Genomic DNA, 24,905 nt, shown 5'->3' with positions numbered 1-24,905 from the left:
AGGCCTAGTTCTAGGGTCTTCGGGGATCGGGTGGGGGGAGGTGGGACAGGGGGTTGGGGGAGAGGGGGATCCCCTAGGTGCTGCCTCAGGGTCGCGGTGGGCGTGTCAATGTTTACAGGAGCTTTATCCGGCCTAGATCTATTGGAAGTAAAAGGTGAAGGGGGACACAATCAGCAGAAGCTGGGGAGATATCTCAATTCAAATGGGTGACCCATAACATCAGGGGTCTCAATTCCCCACTCAAAAGTAAAAAATTGGAGCAATTCACGAAACGGGGAAATCCAGACTTCCTGGGATTGCAGGAAACCCATCTACTTCGGAAAGACCAGAACCGGCTCAAACTGAGGGGGTTTGATGAGATTTTCCAGGCACCGAGGCCCGCAAAGACGGGAGGGGTGGCCCTAGCCGTAAAAAGGGTCAGTCAATTTCCAGATGGAGGACATACTTAGGGATAAGGAGGGCAGATACATAATTGTGAGGGGGAAAATCACAGGGGAGATATTCACCATAGGGGTAATCTACGCCCCTAATTCTGGGCAGGACACCTTCCTCAGGGGCATTTTAAAAAAAATAGGGGAATGGGCATCAGGGCAGGTGATTATAATGGGTGATCTAAATATAGCTTGGGACAGGGCTAGGGACAGATCAGGAGGGTCTAGGAGGACTGGTGGGGGAGGGGTGGCCTCGCCGGAATTGCGGGACATGATGACAGACCTGGGCCTGAGAGATGTCTGGAGGGAACTGAAAGGAAGTGTGGAGGGTTACACTTTTCTCTCCGAGGTGCACGGGTCACAGTCCAGAATAGACTACATCTGGGTTTCGGCTGCCCTAGTGGGAAGGGTCAGGGGAATCGAGGTGGGCCCCAAGGGAATAGCTGACCACAAAGTCCTGTCTATGGACCTGGACATAGGGGGGAAAGGAAAGGGGTATGGGGTTGGAAGTACCCGGAGTACCTATTGAGGGATCCTGTCATGAGGGAACGAATAGAGGGTAAAATGAATGAGTTTTTTTTTTTTGTAATCGCAGGGGGGACACAGGGGAAGACACAAGGTGGGACGCCTTCAAAGCTACAATGAAGGGAGAACTTATTGCGGCCAAAGCACAAAGGGATAAACAGCTGCAAGCCCTGGAGACCAGACTTGAATTGGAGGTGGAAGAGGCACAAACCAGGGTGGCCGAGGTCCCGAGCAGACAAAATCAAAGGGAATACAGGCAGACGATAAGTCAACTGGGTATCTTGCGCACAAAGAAAGCAGAAGAGGCTCTCCTCAGGGTCAGGTCCAAATTTTATGTTAAAGGGAACAAAGCGGATGGCTTGCTGGCTCGCTTGCTCCGGGGGGCGTCCTCTAGGAACATAATCTCGGCCTTAAACTCTGACTCAGGGGATAGGCTCACCCGTACGGAAGACATCCTTGAATCTATGGCCCAATTCTACGGGCACCTCTATACATCTCAGAACCCTAGTGCCCAGGCTCAAGAGGATTTTCTGGAAAAGATAAGCTTACATACAATTCGGGAGGATGCCCAGTTAGGTCTACAGCGAGAAATCACAGAGGAGGATGTATACGGGGTAATTAGGATGTTGCCGACAGGTAAGGCCCCCGGCCCCGACGGGTTTTCAGCCTCATTTTATAAGACCTTTGCCAGGATACTGGTGCCCCAACTAACCTACCTCTTTAACTCCTTTAAAGAAACCGCGCATATCACTCCATCTATGTCGGAGGCTAAGATATCCCTAATCCTGAAACCAGGTAAGAATCCCCTAGAAAGGACCTTGTATAGGCCCATAGCGCTCATTAATGTTGACGCTAAGATATGCACCAGGACCAGGCGGGGTTTATAAGGGGAAGACAGACTGCAGATAATATCAGGAGGGTGGCGCATCTTGTGGAAAAGGCGGAGAAGACCCTCACCCCGGCGGTACTGCTCTCATTGGACGCTGAAAAAGCGTTCGACCGGGTGGAGTGGTCTTTCCTCTTCAAGGCTATGGAAAGGATGGATTTGGGGGGGCTCTTTCCTTCAGATGGTCAAAGCAAACTACGACAGTCCTCGGGCTCGAGTGATGGTCAATGGGACTACTTCGCGATCGTTCCTGCTCCAGAGAGGTACAAAGCAGGGGTGTCCTCTATCGCCGCTGCTGTACGCGATCTACCTAGAACCCCTGTTACAGGCTATCAGGGAATCGGAAGGGATTCATGGCATTCCGTTTGGTGGCGGACAGCATAGGGTTGCGGCTTTCGCAGACGATATGCTGCTCGCCCTAACTAACCCTCTGGAATCGCCCAAAAATTGTATATTGTTGTTAGAAGACTTTGGGAAAGCCTCGGGGGTTACGCATTAATATGAACAAGTCCGAATTGATGGATCTTTCCTTGGGGATAGAAGGGAGGGAGTTGTTAAAAAATACAACACCCTTTGCGTGGCGACCTGGGGCATTGCATATTTGGGGGTCAGAATTACTCCACGTCTCTCTGGGTGATATGCAGCTAATTATCCCCCTCTCATGGGTAAAATTAGCAAGGACTTTGAGAAGTGGAGGAACCTACGGTTGTCTTGGCTTGGGAGGTTAGCGGCAATAAAAATGGTTACCCTGCCGAGACTACTCTATTTATTTCAGGCTATCCCTCAGGTAGTTCCGAACAGCTTTTTTAGGGCACTCCAGGCGATCACACATAAATTTATATGGGAGGGGAAGAGAGCGAGGGTGAGCAGGCATCTTCTCATGGCCCCAAGGGATGAAGGGGGATTGGCCGTGCCCAACTTTAAACAATACTATGAGGCGACACAGCTGAGGGTGATTAGAGAGTGGCTTCGGGAGGGGGAACAAAAACATTGGTTCAGAATGGATAGGGCTGTGGCACAACACGATTTAGATGAGGTCCTGTGGCTACCCAAGCAGCACCGACCGGGGCACTTGTACAAAAGCGATATTACAAAGCTTGTAGCAGTTAATTGGGACAGGCTAGTTAAACATAAGGGGATCACTACTTACCTCTCCCCATTCACACCTCTATTTAATAATAGAGATTTCACTCCTGGGCTGGAGAGGGATGCATTCAAGAATTGGCAGGATAGTGGGTGTCTTAGAATGCAGGACATGTTTATAGGGGGTAAAATCAGCTCATTTCTAGATTGTAAGAGAGATTTTGGAATTGGGGAGGGGGAGAGATTGAGATATTCCCAACTACGTCATTGGCTCTTGCACCCCACGAACAGGGAGGCAGCTGTCAGATCCCCTACTACGTTTGAGAGATTTCTCGTGACTAATGATGGCTCAAAGGGCTTAATCTCTCAGCTATATAAGATACTGGACGCGGCAATATTGAGACCTCAGTCGGCGTACATGGAAAGGTGGGAGCGGGTCCTGGGCAGGAGGATTGAGAGGAGGGAATGGGAGAAGCTCTGGAGGAAAATCCCTAAACTAGTGCGATCGTCTCAATTTAGAGAAACCTGGTACAAGGTTCTTTTTGGGTGGCACTACACTCTGGCGCGCCTGTGCAAGATGTATCCCGACTCGTCGGGTCTGTGTTGGAGGGGTTGTGGGCAGGTGGGCTCAGCGGAACATTTGTGGTGGAGGTGTCCTGAAATAGCCCCTTTTTGGTCCAAACTTGCACAAGCGTTTGAACAAGTGTTTGGGCCCGGGTCTGGCACGTCCCCAGAGTGGACCTTGTTGGGAATAAGACCAGTTGAGACAACGGGGGAGCCCAAGGGTAGGGAAAGAGTGCGGGTGATGCTTACTTTAGCAGGGATGTCGCTTATTGCACAGAGATGGAAATGTTCAACTATTCCAACGTTCCAGGAATGGTTGCGCAAAGTATGGTACTTGGTCGCAATAGAGTGGGCTACGTACGCTATGAACAATGTTCTACAGAACTTTGTGGGCAAATGGGGCGAGGTCCCCACTTTTCTAAAGGACGACTTCTGGATTGGTTGGCGCCCGCAGCGCCTTAGGCTTCTTGAACTGGTATGACCCCTAGGAGTATCTACGAGTGGGTCGGAAACACTGGCAGACTGACGGCGGCACCGTGGCAAGGGGGTAGAGGGAGTTTTTTTTTATTGCTTTATTATTTTAGGGTTATAACGTTTTACTTTGGTTCCCTTGGGGACATGTTATGAGATATCTGTTGAAAACTTAATAAAAAGAATTAAACAAAATATATATTTCTGATGTTTGTTAATCTGCTTAGAATCACATGCTGTGCATAGGTCCGACATCCAGTGGTCACTGCGGAGTATTGCATTTTGTTTTTCGTAGTCGAAAAGGGGACGTTGACAAGGCGTGTCTGTAACACTATCCCTATAGTGACGTGCATTGTACCCACAATCCCTCACGCGTCGAGGTCCCTCAGATTGTTTTTTTCCGCCCAGTTTCTGGTCGCCTTTCGCGGAGCTCCTAGAGAGACATTGCTAATACTTGCCACGGACCTCGGTCCTTTGTTATACTTGATATATTATTAACGATCCCTCCCCTCGACGTTAGCTGTGAAGCTGTTTCTCCGCCGAACAGATTTTCGACGGAGAGGAAGAGCGGAGGAGATCCTTCGGCGCTGCCGAATACGTGGCCTGGCCTCGACGGCCAACATACAGTAGGGAGAGTGGGGGTTCGAACTTTTATCTTTTCTTTGAGAATGTCTTTCTTTCTCCCCTTTCTTTCCCTTGGGGTTGTTATCGCCAGCTATTATTGCCTCAGCTATGGAGAGGACACCTTTTAAGTTCTGCCCACGCTGCAGGGGCAAATATACTTGGAAGGATAAGCACAAGCTCTGTAATCATTGCTTGCCCCTCGATCACAAAGAGGACAGCTGCGCAGCCTGCAAGCTCTTGAAACCTAGAACCCTTAAAGAACGAAGGGTTAAAAGGTGGGCGGACTACGCGATGTCGAAGTCAGTTTCCTCACCCGCTGCCGCTGTTACTGAAAGTGACGAGGAGGGCGATAAGTCGACGTCCGTTACGGAAGTCATGAACCCCCAGAAGGAACGTTCCCGCTCCTCGACGTCCGTCCCCGGCCCCGACGGGTTCGGCTCACGCCCTGCTTATGGGGATGAACACCCCGGCGACAAGGACGCACATAAACCCCATAAGGCTAAACATACAACCCACGGCTCTTCTTTGTCGAGAACGAAGGATCCATCAGCGCCGAAGGGGACGCAGGGCACTCCGGCGTCTACCGCAGACCGTAAAGGTCTCAAGCCCCACCCGCAAGCGCAGCCGCGACCAGCGATTGGGCTTTCATCTAACACGGGCGCTACCCCAAAAACATCCGATGTAACGCTCCATAGAGCGGCCGTCGAGGTACAACGCGCAACGCACACAACGTCGACACCAGAGCCCTCGACTGACAAACTCGTTGTCGAGAGCCTAGCGAGAATTGTCTCCGAAGACAAACGTGCGCGGACGACGAAACAAACGTCGAATACCGCGACGAAAAAGCACAAAGGTAGCCAAGAACTGCCCCTTTCATCTAAGGACGCTTCTGAACTACCGGAGGGCTTTTCAGAAGGAGACGGTAACCTCTCGTCGACGTTGTGGGAGCGTTCGAAGCGGTTCGAAGGTGAAAACACAGATTTCCCCCCTCTAGACTATTCAGGGGAACCCCATGAGACCCTTGAAAGACTCCATTCTTGCATGGAGAAAATGGAAAGGTTTCTAGGAAACCAAGACCCACCCACTCACAAAAGACAAAGAGAATGGCCCCAGGATGACCTTAGAGTCAAGATTCCTAGGCTGGTTCCCCCTTCCACAGATGTATATGACCTCACTGAGGAGGAGCAATACCTTCAGGAAGATGAGGAGTGTTTGGGTGGGCAAAAAGAAGAACTTGAGGAAGAGGGGTTCGAAGAAGATCCTTACACTAATTTCGAAGAGGATACAGCTACATCGCAGCCCTGGCAATCCCCGTCAGTGCAGCCGTGGCAATCCCCATCAGTGCACTCAGACCCTGATGCCTTTCACCCTTCTCTTCTCAAGGATTCACATATTGGGAACTCCTCTCCCATAGATGACCAACCTTCCCTCAATGCACTATTGCGCAAGGCAGCAGCGCATTTTGAGCTTGACACAGGGGAAACTCTTCCAGACATAGACTTTGTAGAAAGAGTTATTAAAGAAAAAGCCCCTGTTAGCCAGTCTATTCCACTCCTGGCTTCTATTAAGAGAAGAATTTCTCCTTTCCTTTCTAATCCAGCTTTAGTAAGAGGGGTCAACCCTAGAATAGAAAAGCTCTTCAGCCCTTCATCCTCTGACCCTTTATACATCAGAGGACACTCTATTCCGGACTCCCTTGTAGTTACCAACACAAGGAAAAGAGCAGGGGTACCACTATCCACTAGTGAAGCACCACCTGACAAAGAAGGCAAGAAGCTGTACGCACTTGGGAAGAGAATCACGACCTCCGCCGCCTTCTCTACTAGAATTGCTAATAACAACTCCCTATTAGCTAGCTACGCAGATGCACAGTGGAGCAAGCTGCGCAGCGAGGCAGAGGACGCACCTGAACCCCTGCGGTCACGTCTGCTAACTGTAATATCCGAGGGAACACTTGTAAACCAGGGCATCGTTAAGAACTCCCTAGATGCCGCTGAGACTGCTGGCCGATCCCAGGTTCAGGGAATACTTCTCAAACGACACGTTTGGCTACGCAATTCAGGTTTTAAACCCGAAACCCAAGCCTCCCTCATAAATAAACCCATAGAACAGACGCATCTGTTTGGGAGGGCAGTTGATGAGGCACTAGAACATGCTAAGAAAGAGTTTGATACCATCAAGACTCTTGATCAAATATCTAGACCCCCTAACAGGCGAGGCTATGGTAATAGACGCTCCTTTCGTGGCCAAAGACAGCAGCAAAACCAACAACAATGTTACTCTGCTACCAACTGGCCCTCTAACCAGGGTAACACCCAGTTCAGTCAAAGAGGCCAACGGCGTGGCAGAGGAAGAGGTCGTGGCTCCAGCCCCAGAGGTTCCACGCCCAATACCAGCAAATGACCCGAAGATTCGGGTCCCCTCCCATGCATCACCGGTCGGGGGCCGGCTAACATCGTTCCTATCAGCATGGGAGGGAATATCGTCAGACCGATGGGTATTATCAACCATAACCCACGGATACTGCAGAGAATTCAACGGTTACCCGAAGTACAAACCCCCACGAAACCAACGCAGATCACTGGAGCACCTCACCATTCTTTTACAAGAAGTAAAAGAACTGCTGAAAAAAGAAGCAATAGAACCTGTCCCCCTATCTCAGGTAACAGAAGGTATTTATTCAGTGTACTTCCTTGTACCCAAAAAGGACTTAACCATGCGCCCTGTATTAGATCTGCGCCCAGCGAACAACTTTGTCAAACCACAGAAGTTTCGTATGGTGACCTTGCAGGAAGTAATCCCACTGTTATCACAGGGGGATTACATGACAACGCTAGACATGAAAGATGCATACTTTCATATTTTAATGTTGCCAGCACACAGAAAATACCTCAGGTTCAAGATAGAGAACAAACACTACCAATTCAGAGTACTACCCTTCGGGATAGCTTCTGCTCCAAGAGTATTCACAAAAGTACTGGCAGTAGCAGCGGCCCACCTGCGAAGGCTATCCATCCCAATATACCCTTACCTCGACGACTGGCTCATAACCGGGGATTCTTACGAAACATGCTTCTCCAATACCCAAAAGACCGTAAACCTTTTGTACCAACTGGGCTTCTCCATCAACTTAAAGAAGTCCAGCTTAGAACCCAGCCAAACCAAACAATTTTTAGGGGCTCTAATTCAAACAAAGGACGGCCTCGTCTTCCCCTCCAACGAGAGGGTCCAAAACATGCTGTTTCAGATCCCCCATTATGTAACAGGTCGGGAGGTGACGGTACGCAAAGCTATGCGCTCGCTAGGGATGATGGCGTCATGTATTTATTTGGTACCTCACGCGCGTCTGCGCATGCGCCCAATGCAGGAGTGGCTCAACAGCCAGTGGTGTCAGGCCAGCGGACAATGGGACGATCTAGTGGTGGTCTCGCAGGCCTTAGTTCTTTCGCTGAGGTGGTGGACAAAAGAAAACCTGCTAATAGGGAAGACTTTTGCCACACCCGCGGTAGAAGCCACTCTAACCACAGACGCATCCCTCACAGGATGGGGGGCTCACCTATCCCATCAGACTGCTCACGGAGCGTGGACTCCGAGCTTAGCATCCAAACATATAAACCTGCTGGAACTTCTAGCAGTGTTCAAGGCACTGAAAGCCTTTCAGAAACACCTGCAAGGAAAGACAGTGATGGTCCTCAGACAGCACCACAGCCATGTACTACCTCAACAAACAAGGGGGCACTCACTCTCCAGGACTGTCCAAACTGTCCCAGAATATATGGAAGTGGGCTCTCAGACACAACATGTTTCTACTATCGCAACATGTACCAGGGGAACTCAATCTGCTAGCAGACAAGCTCAGCAGAGACTTCCCACTGCCCGAAGAGTACAAATGGCAATTGCACGAAAACATCGTCTTAGACGTCTTCACGCAATGGGGTTTTCCGGAAATAGACCTGTTCGCAACTATGGAAAACTCACAATGCCAAAGTTACGCCTCCAGGTACCCCCAGAACCAATCCAAGGGGAACGGTCTGTCGATTCAATGGTCAGGGAAATTTGTTTACGCCTTTCCCCCGACTCCCCTTCTCAACAAAGTGGTGCACAAGGTGCACCAGGAGCAGGTTACCATGATACTAGTGGCCCCAATGTGGGCCCGGCAACCTTGGTTCGCTCACTTGATGGAGATGTCCCTATCTCCCCCAGTGAAACTTCCCTGCCCATACAACATGCTGTCACAAGACAAGGGCAAGACACTGCACCCATGCCCTCAGACCATGAACTTAGCAGCCTGGCTCCTGAGATCGTAGAATTTGGCCATTTACAACTCCCTCAGAGATGTATGGACATCCTCAGGGAAGCCAGAAAACCAAATACTCGCCACTGCTATGCTAGCAAATGGAAAAGATTTGTCATCTGGTGTACAAATAGGAGCATCAACCCAATTGACTGCTCTCCTACTAACATTGTCCTATACTTGACCCATTTACTGGATTCAGGTCTAGTGTTCAATTCTATTAAAGTCCACCTAGCGGCACTTTCTGCATACACCACTTCCCAACTTAAAGTGTCGTGGTGGAAGATACCAGTTATCAAAGCCTTCATGGAAGGGGTAAAAAGAATACACCCTCCAATAGCTAACCCAGCTCCCGGATGGGACTTAAATGTGGTACTTTCTAGACTCATGGGCCCCCCTTTCGAACCCATGCACAAAGCAACTCTTAAAGACCTCACTCTTAAGACTGCTTTCCTAATAGCTATCACCTCCATTAGGAGAGTAAGTGAACTACAGGCTCTTTCTGTACTAGACCCCTTCATAACAGTTCACAAAGATAAAGTGGTTCTACGCACACACCCAAGGTTTGCACCAAAATTCATCTCAAAATTTCATGTAAACCACTCTATAGAACTACCAACGTTCTTTCAAAACCCTTCCAGCTTGGGAGAAAAAAGTCTGCATACACTAGATGTATGCAGAGCAGTCATGTTCTACATGGAAAGAACCAGACCACTGAGAAAGACTAATCAGTTCTTTGTCTCTGTGGCAGCAGGAAGAGAAGGAGATGCAGTTTCAAAGTCCACTATATCTAGATGGATTGTTCTATGCATCACTCTCTGTTACACTCTTGCTAAGAGAGAACTACCCTTCAAGCCAAGAGCACATTCCACTCGAGGCACTGGGGCTTCCATAGCATTCATTGCAAATGTTCCCCTTGAGTCCATCTGCAAAGCGGCTACCTGGAGTTCTGTGCACACCTTTACAAAACACTACTGTCTAGATACACACTCTAGATCTGACTCCCAGGTGGGACAGGCAGTATTAAGACATCTTTTCTCTACTGTTCCTTCTCATAACCCACCTCCAACTCCGGGTACTGCTCGCTAGTCTATGCACAGCATGTGATTCTAAGCAGATTAACAAACATCAGAAGACAATGCATTACTTACCGTAAAAGCATTTCTGATGGTTGTATCTGCTTAGATTCACATGCGCCCACCCTTCCTCCCCGCTCGGATGGAAGGAACATAGACACCTTTTTTATATATTCTCTCTTTTCTGTACTCACTCACGTCTAGAAGGCTCCCTCAGGGCAGAAAAATACAAACAGAGGGACCTCGACACGTGAGGGATTGTGGGTACAATGCACGTCACTATAGGGATAGTGTTACAGACACGCCTTGTCGACGTCCCCTTTTCGACTACGAAAAACAAAATGCAATACTCCGCAGTGACCACTGGATGTCGGACCTATGCACAGCATGTGAATCTAAGCAGATACAACCATCAGAAATGCTTTTACGGTAAGTAATGCATTGTCATATTGTTGGACGCAGACCTCACTTCACCTATTGGAGCATTCTATTATGGTGTATACTGTATGCTTTTGCTCTGTTTGTTTCACAAGTACAGAGTTTGTAGACCTACTCCATTTCTCCTTGCAATGCACATACATGGTGCTCTTTGTACATGTGCCTTCTCTTTGCTGAATGCAACCACTATGTACGAGCAACCCTGCCTTTCTCAGCACATTGGATGCCACCCGATGTCTGCCAACTGACGGATAGTTCGCAACCACTGTGGCCGTTACTATGGAGCCACCGGTTTCACTATGCTCTATAGTAGATCTATAAAAATTAAGAGTATCCTGGAAAAACCCTATGTAATTCAGTGCAAGAACTGTTGTTAAAGGGACGTTATGGTTAAGTTGTACTACTACAACCCTATCACCTTTACTGAAAAAACTATGATAAAGGAACTTTCTACTTAGAGTGCTGTACTAAAAACCTATGGAATTCACTGACAAAAACATTGTTAAACGGATGCTATGGTTTAGTTGTGCTACTAAAAACCTATCACCTTTACAGAAAAAAACTATGCTAAAGGAACGTTACGGATAAAGTACCCTACTAAAAACCTATGAAATTGACCAACAAAAAACATTGTTGAAGGTACGTTATGGTCCAGATGTCCTAATAAAAACCTATGAAATTCAAGTGCAACAGCCATTTGAAAGGGACATTATAGTTACTTTGCACTAACAACTACCTATCCATTTTATGGTTACAAGTAAAACGGAAAAACCCTAGAAATTCGTCATTTATGGTAAGCTAAGCAACCATAACTCACACCACCACTGTGCACTGCTAAGACTAACACCCATGACATCCCTGTCTCTGCCTTCCTGCGCCTTCTGGGCCTCATGGGCACCTGCATCTTAGTGACCCCGCAGGTGAGGCTGCAAATGAGATTACTTCTGTGGCTTCTCTCTTGCCAGTAGTTAGAGACTCCGGGCCACATGTCGGAACCTTTGCAAATCTGGGACCAGGTGGCTCAGTGTCTTGCCTGGAGCACTGTGTGAGACAACTTGCTGAAAAGCATGTTATTTCACCAACCTTGGCCCCACAGACGCATCTCCGACTGGTTGGGATGCTCACCTGTCAGACCTGACGGTGAGCTGAGGGTCCATCAGGCTGGACCAGGTTGCTTTCCTCCCATCTGTGAAACACAAGACTGTGCTAATCCTGACTGACAACACAGTGATCATACATTACCTCAACAAACTAGGTGGTGTGGGGTCCTTGCCTCTGCAGAGAAGCAACAAGACTGTGGTTCTAGGCTCTGGAGAACGGTGCCTCTCTAATGGCAGTTCATCTGCCCAGTCGAGAGAATGTCACCGCGGATGCCTTCAGCAAACAGATTTCAGCCTACCACGAGTTGGAGCTCTGTAAGGAAGCTCTGGAGGAGTGGACCTGTTCGCTTCCAGTTTCAACAGGAAGTGCTAGTTGTTCTGCTCCACGAAAAGTCCTCATTCGTTAGCTCTGGGGATGCGCTGACGGTCGAGTGAGCTTCTGACCTCCTTTCATGCGTTCCTGCTAATCCCTGTAATTCCGCCGGTTCTCAGGAGATTGCGTCTGTTTGGAACCACAAATATACTGATTGCCCCAGATAAAACCCGGAGATCATCATATACCGAGTTACTGGACATGTCCATCTACCCTCCCTGGTGCCTTCTGCGGAGAGGCGTCTTGCTCTCCCTTTCAGAAGGGCGGGTCCTCCACCCAAACCTCAGCAGCCTGAACCTTCATGCTTGGCTACTGAGAGGCTGAGGTGCAAGGAGTGGGACGTGTCTGACAACATCCTCGATTTGCTCCTTTCCACTCGGAGTCCTGCGGCAAAATCCATTTAGGCCTGCAGGTGGTGTACATTTTCGATTTGGTGCGACGAGAGGGACCTGAATTCTTTATCCTGTTGTTAGGAGAATTCTCATTTATGGCTAATTTCCCTCACCTAGTGAGTCCCCCAGCAGCTTTGCTGGACTTCTGGAGTTATTTTTTTCCACTTAGTAAGAGTGAGAGCTTTTCCCCCACTCTTACCTGTGTTTTGCTATGTGCTTCCATCTGTTTATGTGATTGTGGACTCTGAAGTACACCACTTCAGTAGCCCCCTTCTTTTTTGTGTGTCACACAGCACCTTCAGTGCCGTGGCACAGGGTTGCCTTTGAGACTTCCCTTGAATCCATTTCTGAGGCGACTACTGTCCCCCAGAAAAGGGTAAAGTTACCATTAACTTTACTTAGTCAATCTACCACAGATCCAGTACACCCCATTTTCCATGGAGTACTGGAAAGGGTTAACTTGTATCCCTTTTTATCTGTACCTCCTAGAGCATCGTTTCGCTCTTTTAACAATTAGACTTGGCTGGTGGCATTGGTATCTACCCTAACTTTTCTACCGCGATTATATTAGATAAACGTCGTACTGTTCTTGGCTATTATATTAGCCTCGAACATAAACCCGCTTGACCAAATCGTCTTTCTTTTGGCTCTGGTTCGGTTTATTCTCCATTTATTTTTGTTAAAGTCCTTCTTGTGTTTTACTTTACACGGCAACCTAGGTTTGCCTTCTTTGTTCTCTGTCTTTTGGCAGGCTTCTGCTCAGAAGCCCTCCACCAGGCGCCTGGGTGTCTAGGCGGGCTGAATGTGAGGGAGGGGTGTAGTCACCCCCTGCACAGGGTATCCTAGGAAACCCAAGTCGCACTTGCCATGATTGGCTGAGGCGGTGTCCAGGCTGGACAACCCCCCTGCTGGGTGATTGACAGCCAGGCTGTGTGAATGGGGGTTTTGTGCATAAAAGGCAGGTCTCTTGGGCTAGAAGTCAGCGAGTCTCCACTGGAACTACAAGGAACCGAAGAGAAGCAGAGAGAACGAAGGCTGCTGCAACTACCCCGTCCCGGTGAAGCCCTGCTGCAGTCCTGAGCTATCTTCCCTTCAACAACTAAGAGAAAATCCAGTCTGGAGTCTTCTTCCCTTGAGCTTGGTGGGGATAACCAGCTCATCTTCCACAGCCAGAGGATCCTCTTCCTTGGTCGAAATCGCTGCACGCTGCTGTAGTGGTCCGGATAGCCATCTGAAGAGCCTCTTCTGTTTTTAAGAAGCACACCTTTTATTCCTCGTCGCTGCTGCCGGCCTCATCCCTGTGTGGTGCAGACCTCCTTCAGACGTCCTCCTTCACAACAAAGCTCCAGGAACCGTGGGTCTGCGGGAAACCAACAGGAACAACTGCCAGGGCACCAGCTGCACCATTGGAATAAAGTACTGTGTTCTGCTTGAGGAAACTGGGTGAACCCCTTTTCTTCATCTCCAAGGCTTGCCCTTTGTCTTCCCTCCTTCTTATAACCTTTGCTTCCGAACATTGACAATATCCAACTGCTCTCCTGAACATCCGTGAGGACCTGCTCTCGAACCTCGACTCCAACACTCCGTATGTTCTCATTCTGCTCGATCTCTCTTCTGCCTTTGACACTGTCAACCATGCCATCCTGCTCAACCCTCTCTGTGAAAACCTGGGTATCACTGGTCAGGCTCTGGCGTGGCTGACCTCTTTCCTTTCCAATCGTCCCTCCCAGGTCCAACTGGGGTCCTTCCTCTCTGACATCTTTTTCTCTACCTGTGGTGTCCCCCAGGGATCTAATCTGTCTCCCTGGCTTTTCAACCAGTATCTGGCACTCCTTGCCCACCGCATCGCCGCTCTCTGCCCCAACTTTCAGTGCTATGCGGACGATACCCAGCTCATTTTCAGGCTACCCTCGGCCTCCTCCTCTCCTTCCCTCATCTCTGACTGTCTGCTATCCAGGAATGGTGTGCCGCCAATGACCTCTGCCTTAATGCCAGTAAGACTGAGATTCTACTCATCAGCACACCCACTCCCACCTTCCCTGCAGCTCTCTGGCCAGCCTCTCTTGGCCCTCTTCCTGCTCCTACCTGCAAGGCAAAAAACCTCGGAGTCATCTTCAACTCCACACTCTCCTTCTCTCCTCATATATCTGACGTCTCTAAGAAGTCACACTACCAGCTGCACCTCCTCAGAGATATTCTTCCCTTCCTCTCCTTCCCCCAGAGCTCACTGTCTCCTGAGCCTTGGTTCTCTCGAAGCTGGACTACTGTAACAGCCTCTATCTTAATCTGCCTGCCTCCACTCTCCGCCCTCTGCAACTCATCCAGAACAGGACTGCGAGACTTGTCCTTGGCCTCAAGCCCAGGGACCGTATCTCTCCAGGACTGAAATATCTACACTGGCTCCCAGTGGCTGCGAGGATTAAGTTCAAAACCCTCTGCATTGTCCACAAAGCCTTCTGGGGCCTTGGGCCTAAATACCTTCAATTCTCTCTTCCTAAATATCTTCCTTCCCGAGCCCTTCGCTCATCCGTCTCCAACTCCCTCAGGGTCAGCCTCTTCTCGAAGCAACGAGCTGGGGGTAGATCTCTCTCCGCAGCAGGGGCCTCCCTCTGGAACAGCCTTCCTGCCTCCCTGAAACTTGAGGAGAACCATCTCTGGTTCCAGAAGCACCTCAAAACCTTCCTCTTTGCTTCTGCTTTCTCTCTCCCTCTCCCCTGCTAAATTCTTCACCGTAACTGCACTGAATCTGCAACTGCAACTCTCCGACCTCGGTCCTTGGCCCAGCCACTCTCCACTTGCACTGCCTCCCTGGCAACCCCTGCACTGCGGGACTGTCTCTGTATCCCTACAGCCCCCCCTCCCCAGCACTTGTCTGCACTTACCTTGCACTTGCCACCAGCTGGCCCTATTATTTATTTTTTTATTCTACTTACCCTGTACTGCACTTCCCCCCCCTCCCCTTCCCCTTGCACTTTTCCCTCCCCCCCTACCCCTGCACTTGCGCGATCTAAATGACACCTGGCCTAGTAGGATCGTTGTCTGTCTTCCCCTTGTTCCTCCTCCCTGCCTCGTCACGCCTTGAAACACGTGTTACAAATGCCATATCATATCATATCATATCATAAATTACTTTTGGCTACGTTGAATCGTGAACTGTCCTACTGTGTGATCTTCGGCAACAGGCCCCCGGTGTCACTTGACCCTGGCTCCGGCCTTTTGACTTTTGAACTCCTGTCTCCGAGTGTTTCTCGATTCTGTCTGCGATTCTGTCTGCCTAACCAAAATATTGCCTGTGATTTTTGACTCCAACTCCCTCTGGGTATCTGAGGTCCTAAGTGTGTTTTTGCCCCGGTAGCATTTCATGTCACGGATACGCGTTTATTTAGTAGACCGAACTGTCAAAAAGTGATCGCAATCGTATTCGCGGTAACGTGTTTTGTTCATAACATCGGTTCATTCAAACACAGAGTACTTACCCTGAGACTTACTGTACAAAGTGAATTGGTTAGTTGTAGTATACTTAAAATGTGGTTTTTGGTTAAGTTTAATAGAAGTGTTGTGTTTATGACGAATGGTTTAAAAATAAATGTACTTATATTTTTCTACCTGAAACCTTGAGTCAGTGTTTGCTTGAGTCACAGTAATTGTGGTCCTTTTGTGTAATCTCTGCTACTGCTCATATACTCTTGAGATAAGCCTGGCTGCTCTGCCACTGCTACCACTCTGACATAGCGGTACAGGCTTGTACCAAAGGTATAACTTGTATTGCCACCCCTGGTCTTAATTGTGTGTAGGGGTCTTAATTGTGTGTAGTGGTCCCTAAGGGAACTGCATAGGATTCTGCCTAACACATGGCGACTAGCACAGTAGTCAGGCACCATTCATGCCTAAGGATGTTCGGGTGTGCGGCCGACGTCCACTCGAGGCCGATCTATATGCCTTTTGACGGACAGAACCTATTTGGTGCTAAGGCTGATGACGCCCTCCAAAAAGTCCAGCCATCTAAGGCGACTGCTAAATCCTTGGAACTCGCGATCCAGCAGCTCACCATGCAATCCTCGTCACAGGGCAGGGGTTTTTGGCCGTTTGCCTCGTTAGGCCAGGGGAGCCATGGGCAACCTGCACTAGGAAAGAGCCAAGGCAGACGATTCCTGAGAGGCGGAGGGTGAGTTTTGCAGAGAGGAGGTATTGCAGCAGCCGCTGTCACTTAAGCTCGCTGTATAAACGGACCCAATATCTCATCCTGCATGTAAAGGCATTGGGCAGAGCTGCACTTTGTCCCAGAGTGGTGGAAAATTTTTGAGAGAAGAGCAGCGCTGGGATAAGGGAAATCATAGAGGAGGAATCTGTGAGAGGATCATCCATCAAAAAGAAGATTGTTGAGAGGTAAGTAATTAGTTCATATCAACTATGGGGTTAGCATCACAGAGTGCATGGCCTCCCTTAGGCACCTTTCCTCACAGCTGCCTGGCTCATCAATAGGACTGTGTCACGTGCTGTCAATACTCAGAAGACTTGCCCAGAAAACATTTAATGTATAAGCAAAGTTACACAAGCATAATTTCCTAGGATCTGCGGTTTTCTTGAATTTTGAAATCTACTGGTCACTGATTGAATTAATTTCTGCTTTTTTGCAGCTCCTGGTTCCTCTGTTGTTCTTTTCTGTCATGGATGTCATCTCTTCCAGATCAGCATCAAAGGTAAATCCACATTAGCACAATTCTTAGGAATGGCATAATTAGAAATGCAAATATAAGGAGGCAATCAGAGGCCCACTCGAGTGTAAGTGGGTACAGCAGAGTCTGTCCACTCATGTTTGTATACAAACATTCACAAAAGAAACTACCCAAAATTTGCTAAAAAGAACACTTTATTTCTAATGGATGCATTTATCCCATATAATTCCTCATCACTGAATTCTCTTACTAGCGCAAACTTTCTGAAAATGTTTTCCAACAGCCACTAGGTGTTGCCACACAGTTCAGAAGCTGACTCAATCACATCGCCTTAGCACCCTTTTCTCCTTAAGTGATGCCCTCAATGCATATACAATCCACCTGCTGTTAATTTTCTTCAGGTCTTCTTTTCTGGGGTCAAGCACAGAATTTGTTTTTGAGCAGCAGTCACTTTATCTTGCTGCCTTCTAAATTGGGGTTTAAATCTTGTAAGGAGTGCAGATGCCAATGTATGATCTACAACCATCACCTTCCCTGTTTCCAATGGATTGTGTCCTGTGAAAAACCAGAAGGAATATTTCCCACTAGTCTCCATGGGATCTTTCACCCAGGTGGCCAGGACACGGCCATTGCTTTTGGATCCAGTTCCTGGGGGTGGACCAGTGCGGGAGGATCACATGGGTGAGGGGTCTTCGGGGAGTGGGAATGGGACACCGGATGGTGAGATGCAGTATACCCTTCCCTGTATCACCTTTGCCCCATCCAACCAGGTAGGATACTTAGGAACTCTACCCCCCAGCCCCCACCCTTTTACAACACAAACACTTTCACACGGACAGCTCGCTATGGCAGAAATCAGACCAGCACCCGGGCAGTATACCCGACGTGTCCCAATACAATGGTCAGGCGAGGACAGGCAATTACTAACCATCACACACACACCTGACTTCAATTAAGCTTCCCCATATGGATAAAATGCAGAACATGAGAGCACACTCTGAGCGAGGCAAAGCACACGAGGAAACAGCAGTTTCAAGATGGCAGCTGAATGCGAGAGGAAAGACCGCAAAACAGGAGGGGATTGCAAGGAGGGAAATTCCCTTGACCTTTCCGACAAGGAACCGTTACTTTCAAGAACCCTCAATATTAGAAAGCATAAGACCGGAAACCAGGCTGAAGAATCTGCATTGTGTGTCAGAGATACCCGGGGCCCTCGCGCGTCAATAAGTAAGGTGGGGAGAAGCAACAGCCGTCATAGTACAGTCCTTGGCTCCAAGAACAAAGCAGCGTCAGTGAAATCAACACAGCCGGTGAGTTAGGGCGAATGATAACAGACCAGTCTGTGTTGAAGGCAAGGTTGCAAGCAGCAACATTGTATTGCGGGCGCTGGAATGAACATTGACAAAGGTATCGTATCTTGATTTCAAAGTTCAATCACTCATCAGCAGTTCAACTTTACCTGCATATTTTATCACACACGTTTTAACAGAGTGGTCCGGCACAGCGTAGGTGCTCAATTGAAGGTCTCTGTAAGGTATGCAGATCAGAAGTGGCAAAAGTGGAAGTTAAAAAGTGTTCTATTAAGAAGAGAACAAAAATTGTGAATCAAAGTTGTCCTGCGAAAGTCTTCGATTTCGATGAAGTAAAGAAAGTTTGGAAAAGTAGATAAATTTGGTCTGAGCCCTGGGGAGGGGGATCCAGGGTGAGCAGTTAATCACCCGAGAAGTTTTACATGTGAAATCCTGAGAGGAAACTAACTTAATATTTGTTGTGTCGCATCAGGCCCTCTGAAATAAGAGACGTTGAATGGCAAAGAGACTTTGGTACAGAAGGCCCTGATGTTGAGGTTTTGAACTGCATCCTCGTGCTAGAAAAGCCAGAGCGTGTGCTAAGCTCAAATGTGCTGCCTTGTCCCATGCTGCAAACATGGTGAAGGGAAGCCAACGGCTCAAATATCCCGTCATATAATTTCTTGTACACTTCTCTTTTGCTTAACACAATGTTTCCCACTCTATTTGTATTTAGAAGTACGTATTGGGAATAGGTTTATTAGTATAGGCCTTTTTATTTTGACAAAATTCTACTAGGACTTTGTATTATTATTTGATGGTCATAGTATGCTCCCATCTTTAGATTCAGGATTAGATATGCGTTTTTCAAACCCATTTGAAGTTCAATAAAAACCATTGAACTGTTATCAAGTGTGTCTGTCATCACTGTTGATACCATGCATTTGTTAAAGTCCTCCCACAGATTCCACATTTTAGATATATTTTGCGGCAGCAGCAAAACTTAAGAAAATGTTTGATACCAGGAGGCACTTTGCGCTCCAGCTTTGAGAACCTCTTAACCATCCTCAGCATTAGGACCGGGCGTGATGTTCATATAAATAGCCAACAGCGAGCCCCATGACCCCAATTCCTTTCTTCTGCATGCTCCGCACACACAGAACACTTTGCACCTCAGAACCATTTCTGAAGTATCCCTAATGTTTTTTGTCAGAATGGAGACACTGAAACCCTCCAACTTCAAGCGTTGTGAGGATTTTGCCAACACAAAAATGTCAATCACCAATCTTCACAAGATTTGCTTGTGGTGCTGATCATGAGAGTGCCAACTGCAGCTCGTGCCCATTCATGACACTATTGTCGCTGAAGGAAAGACTAATCGAAATTGACACTCTGAACCTCTTCCTCCACGTCACCGAGCACCACACCCTTAACGGTGAGACCGTCCGAAGGGAAAGAAACTGAATAGACTGATACATTTTCCAAAGCATCCAAAAGATTCCTGTTATTCTCCAAAGAAGAAGAAAAAGAGAGGAAGACGCTAGTCTTTGCCATCTTTCATGAAAAGGCAGTTATGGTTCCTTTCAAAATCCTCTTTGGTGGAGAAATGGGGACACTTCAGGAAAAAAAAAATTTAAAGTCTTCTCGAAAGGTGCCCCGCTGACGACTTCTTTGGAGTCGAGATCAAGAAAGGGTTCAGAACATACCATGCATTCTAAAGCCGGCAGGGACCCTAAGAAGAGCTCATGCAGTGCACCGAAAGGCCTGGGTACAAAGCCACAAAAGCCTGACAAGACCTCATCATGGACGCTCTTTAACGCCATCTCAGCTCCTATTTCAAAAGGCATATCAGAGTTTAAACCCAAAGACCTTTAAGTGCCATTGTATGCTCTGAGGTAAAAAAAATCTGTATGTCTTTCTTTGTTATAATTTTGGACGACTATTCAAATGAAATCCCCTTTTGGTCTGGGACCCATGTAGCTAATTGATCCTCCCGAAGAACATTTTTCAGATGATGCTATGATACAAGACTTGGCTGCTGATCTCCAGGAGGAGGGCACTGTAGACATTTCCCCTGATATTGATCTGTACCAGCATGACCCCTATGCGCACCCTAATGCGGCATATAGGTTGGTCATGGGGAAGGTAATTAAAAGGCCCTGGATTGGGGACCCATAACCAAAAATGTGACAGAATATGATTTGACAGATATTCTGGACAGGGGCCCAGTAAAAAGGTCCTTTCATGCAGACCTAATGGACCATCTTATAGAACTAGAACAGAAGCCAAGCAGTAAGAGGGGATCTCACAAAGAATTATAGACCAGCATTCTTGGACACTGACTTCCTGATGAAACACCCAAGCCCAGAGAGCCTGGTAGTCCAGGCCACCACATCAGGGTCTAAGTCGTCAGCCTACCCATCTGTGCCACCAAGACAGAGATGATAAAAGTGTAGACTCCTGGAGCAAAGGTCTTTGCTTCAGGAGGCATGTCACTCAAAAAAGTAAATGCCTAGTATGCCTTAACTAAATATACCCACACATTGTGGGGAGTCATTGAACCGGCTGCAGAGGACATCAACGTAAAGAGAAATGGTTTCAATGGATTGAATTTTTCTGCATATTCCTCGTCTGATAGATATCCTTGTTATGTTATCTTATGTTAACAAAATGTATAAAATGCGCACATCCACCCAAGGGCATCTTGGCCCGAAGACAGGACACGGTGGCCAAGCTTCCAGCGTCACCCGCTTAGAACCTTTTTGGCATGGCACTCGACATCGACTGTTGACTTCTCTTGACTCGCCCGTGCCACTCCTCGTCTACGGACGTGATGTCGGCCGCATATATGTTACATCACTGCGCTCCAGTACCTCAGTTCCCTTTTCTACGTGCTCAGCATGCTGATTTTGGAACATTCTCTTTGTGAAAGAACATTTTCGTTTGTCGAGATGTCGGGCACTAAAGATTCGAGGTTCAAACACTGTCAGGAGTGCCGTTCGAAGATGCCCATCACCGACCCACATGGTAGCTGCATGTTGTGTCTGGGGAAAGATCATGTTATCGAGCAGTGCGGTTCCTGTTTGCAGATGAACCCAAAGCCTATTAGGGAGCGGTCAGCGAAGTTAGAGCTTGGGCAGCTTCTGTCAATGTCCCTGGTGCGTTTGACAGTCAGGTTGTTGAGCCAAGAGAACGAAGGCCCCACACCCAAAAAGGAGGACAAGCACTGTAAGAAGGAGAAGAAGCACTTTCATTCCCAAAGCGGTTCATGCTATTTATTGTCCTCATCCTCACACAAAATGAAGAGACACCATTGATGCAAACACGATTCTGACTCGTCCGAAAAGCGGGGTAAGTCCAGCCCAGCTGCGGGTGCCTGAGGGAAGAGAGGAAGGCGTTCAAGGAGCAAATGCTCCAGCTTTTTCAAAAAGCGGCAGTGGGTGCAGCTCACGTCTCAATGACGCAGACGAGTATGGCACCAGTTGCGCCCGGACGTTCCAGCGTCAATGTGACCATGTCAGGTCCTATGCCCTCACGCTAGCCCAGGACAGCCGTGAAGCAAATTCTGGCACTGACCCTCGAGGCACCGGCACTGAGAGGTCCTGACAGAGCGATTCCATCGACGTCGATGACGGTTGCGCACTCCTTTGCCCCCTGAATCTCAGTCGACGTTCTTTGACACCATGAGATCAATTTACGATGATGAAAGGTACCAGGTTCCTTTTTGGCTTTGAGCCAATGAGCGGGGGAGCTGGGACAGCCAAGTTATTTACTGGCCACTGCCAAGCAGACCTTTAGGTTTTCCTCTTGCGGTAGAGGTTACAGATGGTGTGTGCTGTTTGGTAGGAAGGCAGAGTTCGCACAAACCAGGCAAGGACAGAGGCGTTTTCACATGTGCCAGACCGGGCAAAGGGGCCTCTAGGGGCTAGCAGACTGCAGCAGCGCCCACTAAGACGGTTGAAGTTCTCCCCACATGTTTCTCTGGGTTGGAGGCAAAATCCCAAATAACTGGGACAGGTGGAAGGCGATAACCTCCGTCGCCTGGACCCTGCAGCTCGTCAGATGGGGATATGATCTACTGTTCCTAAGGAACCCACTCAACAGACCACCTCGCCCTCGACAACAACTAGAATAGGAGCTTCAGAAGGAACTGAAGGCCCTGTTATTGATGGGTGCAGTGGAAGAGGGGACCAGGCTGGTCCTCTCGTTTCTTCTGGTTTCCAAGAAAGGAGGAGGACTCTGTCCCATCTTGGACCTCGGGGCCTTGAACAAGTTCCTGGGGAAGGACAAGTTCAGGATAGTGACGTTTAAAGAAATTCACAAGGCTCTACATCTCCAGGACTGGTTGGTGTCACTGAACCTCCAAGACACTTATTTCCATGTGCCAGTCGATTGGAAGCACAGGCGGTGCCTGAGATGCATCATCGGGGACCTTCACTATCAGTTCAAGGTACTCCCCTTTGGCTTAACCTCTGCACCAAGGGTTTTCATCAAGCTAATGGCAGTGGTGGCTGTGCACCTCAGGAGATTTGGTGGATGACTGGTTGATCCTAGGAAGGTCTCCGGAACAGGTGTCTACTCAGCTCGAGGAAACCTGCTCTCTGATTCATGGTTTGGGCTGCTCGCTCAATTTCCAGGAGTCCCACGTAACACCAACACAGAAGCTCAAATTCATTGGCGCAGCTCTGCACACATGGGTGGGGAAGGCTTTTCCCCCCTGAAGAAAGAGTCACCAGTGTCAGGCAAATGGTCAAGCTTTTCCAGAGCCAGGACAGTCTACCAGTGGCTTCCTTCCTCCGCCTCTTGGGTCTCATGGCTTCCTGCATTTTTCTGGTGCCTGACTGCAGATGCGATCTCGGCAGAGGGATCAGTGGTCCCGATACTTCGACGCCATGAAGTACATTCTCAAGGTGATGAGGTCGGTTGCCAACAAACGCTCTTGGTGGGACAGCAGGCAGAGGTTGATGGCGGGGAAACCCTTTTGGCCACTGTGGCCTCAGGCCCAAGTGGTCACTGATGGGTCCCTGAAGGGTTGGGGCGCTCACTGCGAGTATATGCAGGTGAGTGGCCTTTGATTGGCAATGGAATGCTGGTAGTATAGCAACAGGCTGGAGTTGCAGGTGATCAGGTTGGCCCTAATGGTCGTTGCACCTTCCCTCAAGGGGAAACACATCCTCATTCTAATAGACAACACAGTGACCATGCAATACTTAAACAAGTAGGGGCGGTTTGGTCCTTGCAGCTATAGTTCTGGTTGCTGCATCTCCGCTTCGGCTGCCCATCTAGGGGGACTAGAGAACAGGCTCTGTTTGTCCTGGATGCTTGGAAGCAAGACAATGGAGAGCAACACAGGTTTTCAATCCCTGTCCTGCACTTCGAGGCTGATCCCTGGTTTGAAGCAAGTTATGAAAAAAATAAAAATAATTAAGGTGTTTTTCTTGGGTCACGGTATCTGGATTTGCGCCAAGTATTCAAACCAGGTTGCTGGATATGTGTTTCGATGGGAATAGTCTTCTTTTTGATTGTTTTTAATAACCTTTCTGTTACAGGGCCCTGTCCCTTTAAGACAGGGCTCCACGAGCTAGTCATGTGTGCGCGTGACGAGGGAGTAGGAGGAGAGTGTGGATGAGAGGCAGTCTCCGTGTGATATTCGAATAAAAAAGACTTGTTCCAAAGAAGCTGGTGTGCGTCCTTTTAATATATCTGGCCTGCAATGCTAATAACTGGCGATGAGGCGCATCCGCGCAGCAGCATCCTCCTCCAGCACACACCGGCAATCCTGCTGCACGTCCAGCATCTGCACCAGTGATCCCGCTGTGCAGCACCGCCGGCAATCCTGCCACGCATCCAGCATCGTGCACCAGCGATCCCGCTGTGCAGCAGCACCGCAGCACCAGCTCGGTCCAGAGCCTGCTTCCTCTCATCCTTCTACGGACTTGCGGGAAAACCGATCGCGAACCCCGCCCCTCCCCTTTCGTTGCCTGCTGACAGTGAAACACTCCACACACACCCCAGAAAGGACCGTGCGCCCTCCCCATTGCAGTACAACAATCTGCCAGCGGCAGGAGCCGCACAAACGTACTGGCAATCCCAAGTGGGCATCACCCCTCCCCCACTGGGCCTACCTTACAGCAGTTCTCCCAGCAGCAGGACCAGCAAGATCATCAGAGACAGCTCCAGGTGGGTATCGCCCCTCACCAACTGGGCCTACCCCTAAACAAGTGACACTGAGCACACGTGGGGTGGAGCAGCCATCACACAATGCTCCACTCCCACGAGATAAGGAGAGTGCAGAGCATAACAGGAACACACCCCTGCAACAGGCACTCTAAGGACAGTGTTGCAGCACAAATGTCCCTCGTTGACACACTCTAGCTGCGAAGCACCCAAGGCCCACCACAACCATGAGCTCACCCCCTAATCAAGCAGGGCAGGCCCCGCCGCCCCCAGCACCTGCAACAAGGTCCACTGCTACACTATAGTGCATGCCTCCAAACCCCCATTTTCGATGACCCCGCAAGCCGACAAAGGGCCCCGGTGGGTGGAATGGCTCGAAGATTTCAACAACTTCAAAGCAGCAGCAGGCGAGGAGACATCCCCACGACAACGCAGTATGTTCCTCAATACTGCCGGAACTGAAATAAAGACACTGATTAAAACCGTTCCGGCTGCAGAGCACCCTG

The 24,905-nt window shown here is 48.9% G+C and overlaps 1 protein-coding gene across 6 annotated transcripts in view; it reads left to right on the top strand.

Annotated features, from left to right (window-relative positions):
• Positions 1-24,905, top strand: part of FANCA (FA complementation group A) — a 3,206,914-nt gene that overhangs the window by 2,885,271 nt on the left and 296,738 nt on the right. For all 6 annotated transcript variants that reach the window (XM_069646037.1, XM_069646039.1, XM_069646038.1 and 3 more), the window contains one exon: positions 16,895-16,957. In XM_069646037.1, the coding sequence (XP_069502138.1) occupies positions 16,895-16,957 (63 nt within the window). The remainder of the gene's footprint in view (positions 1-16,894; positions 16,958-24,905) is intronic.

The sequence above is a fragment of the Ambystoma mexicanum genome, chromosome 2p (assembly GCF_040938575.1).
Source record: "Ambystoma mexicanum isolate Mex_15411 chromosome 2p, UKY_AmexF1_1, whole genome shotgun sequence".
NCBI lineage: Eukaryota > Metazoa > Chordata > Amphibia > Caudata > Ambystomatidae > Ambystoma > Ambystoma mexicanum.
This window is presented reverse-complemented; position numbering and strand designations above follow the sequence as displayed.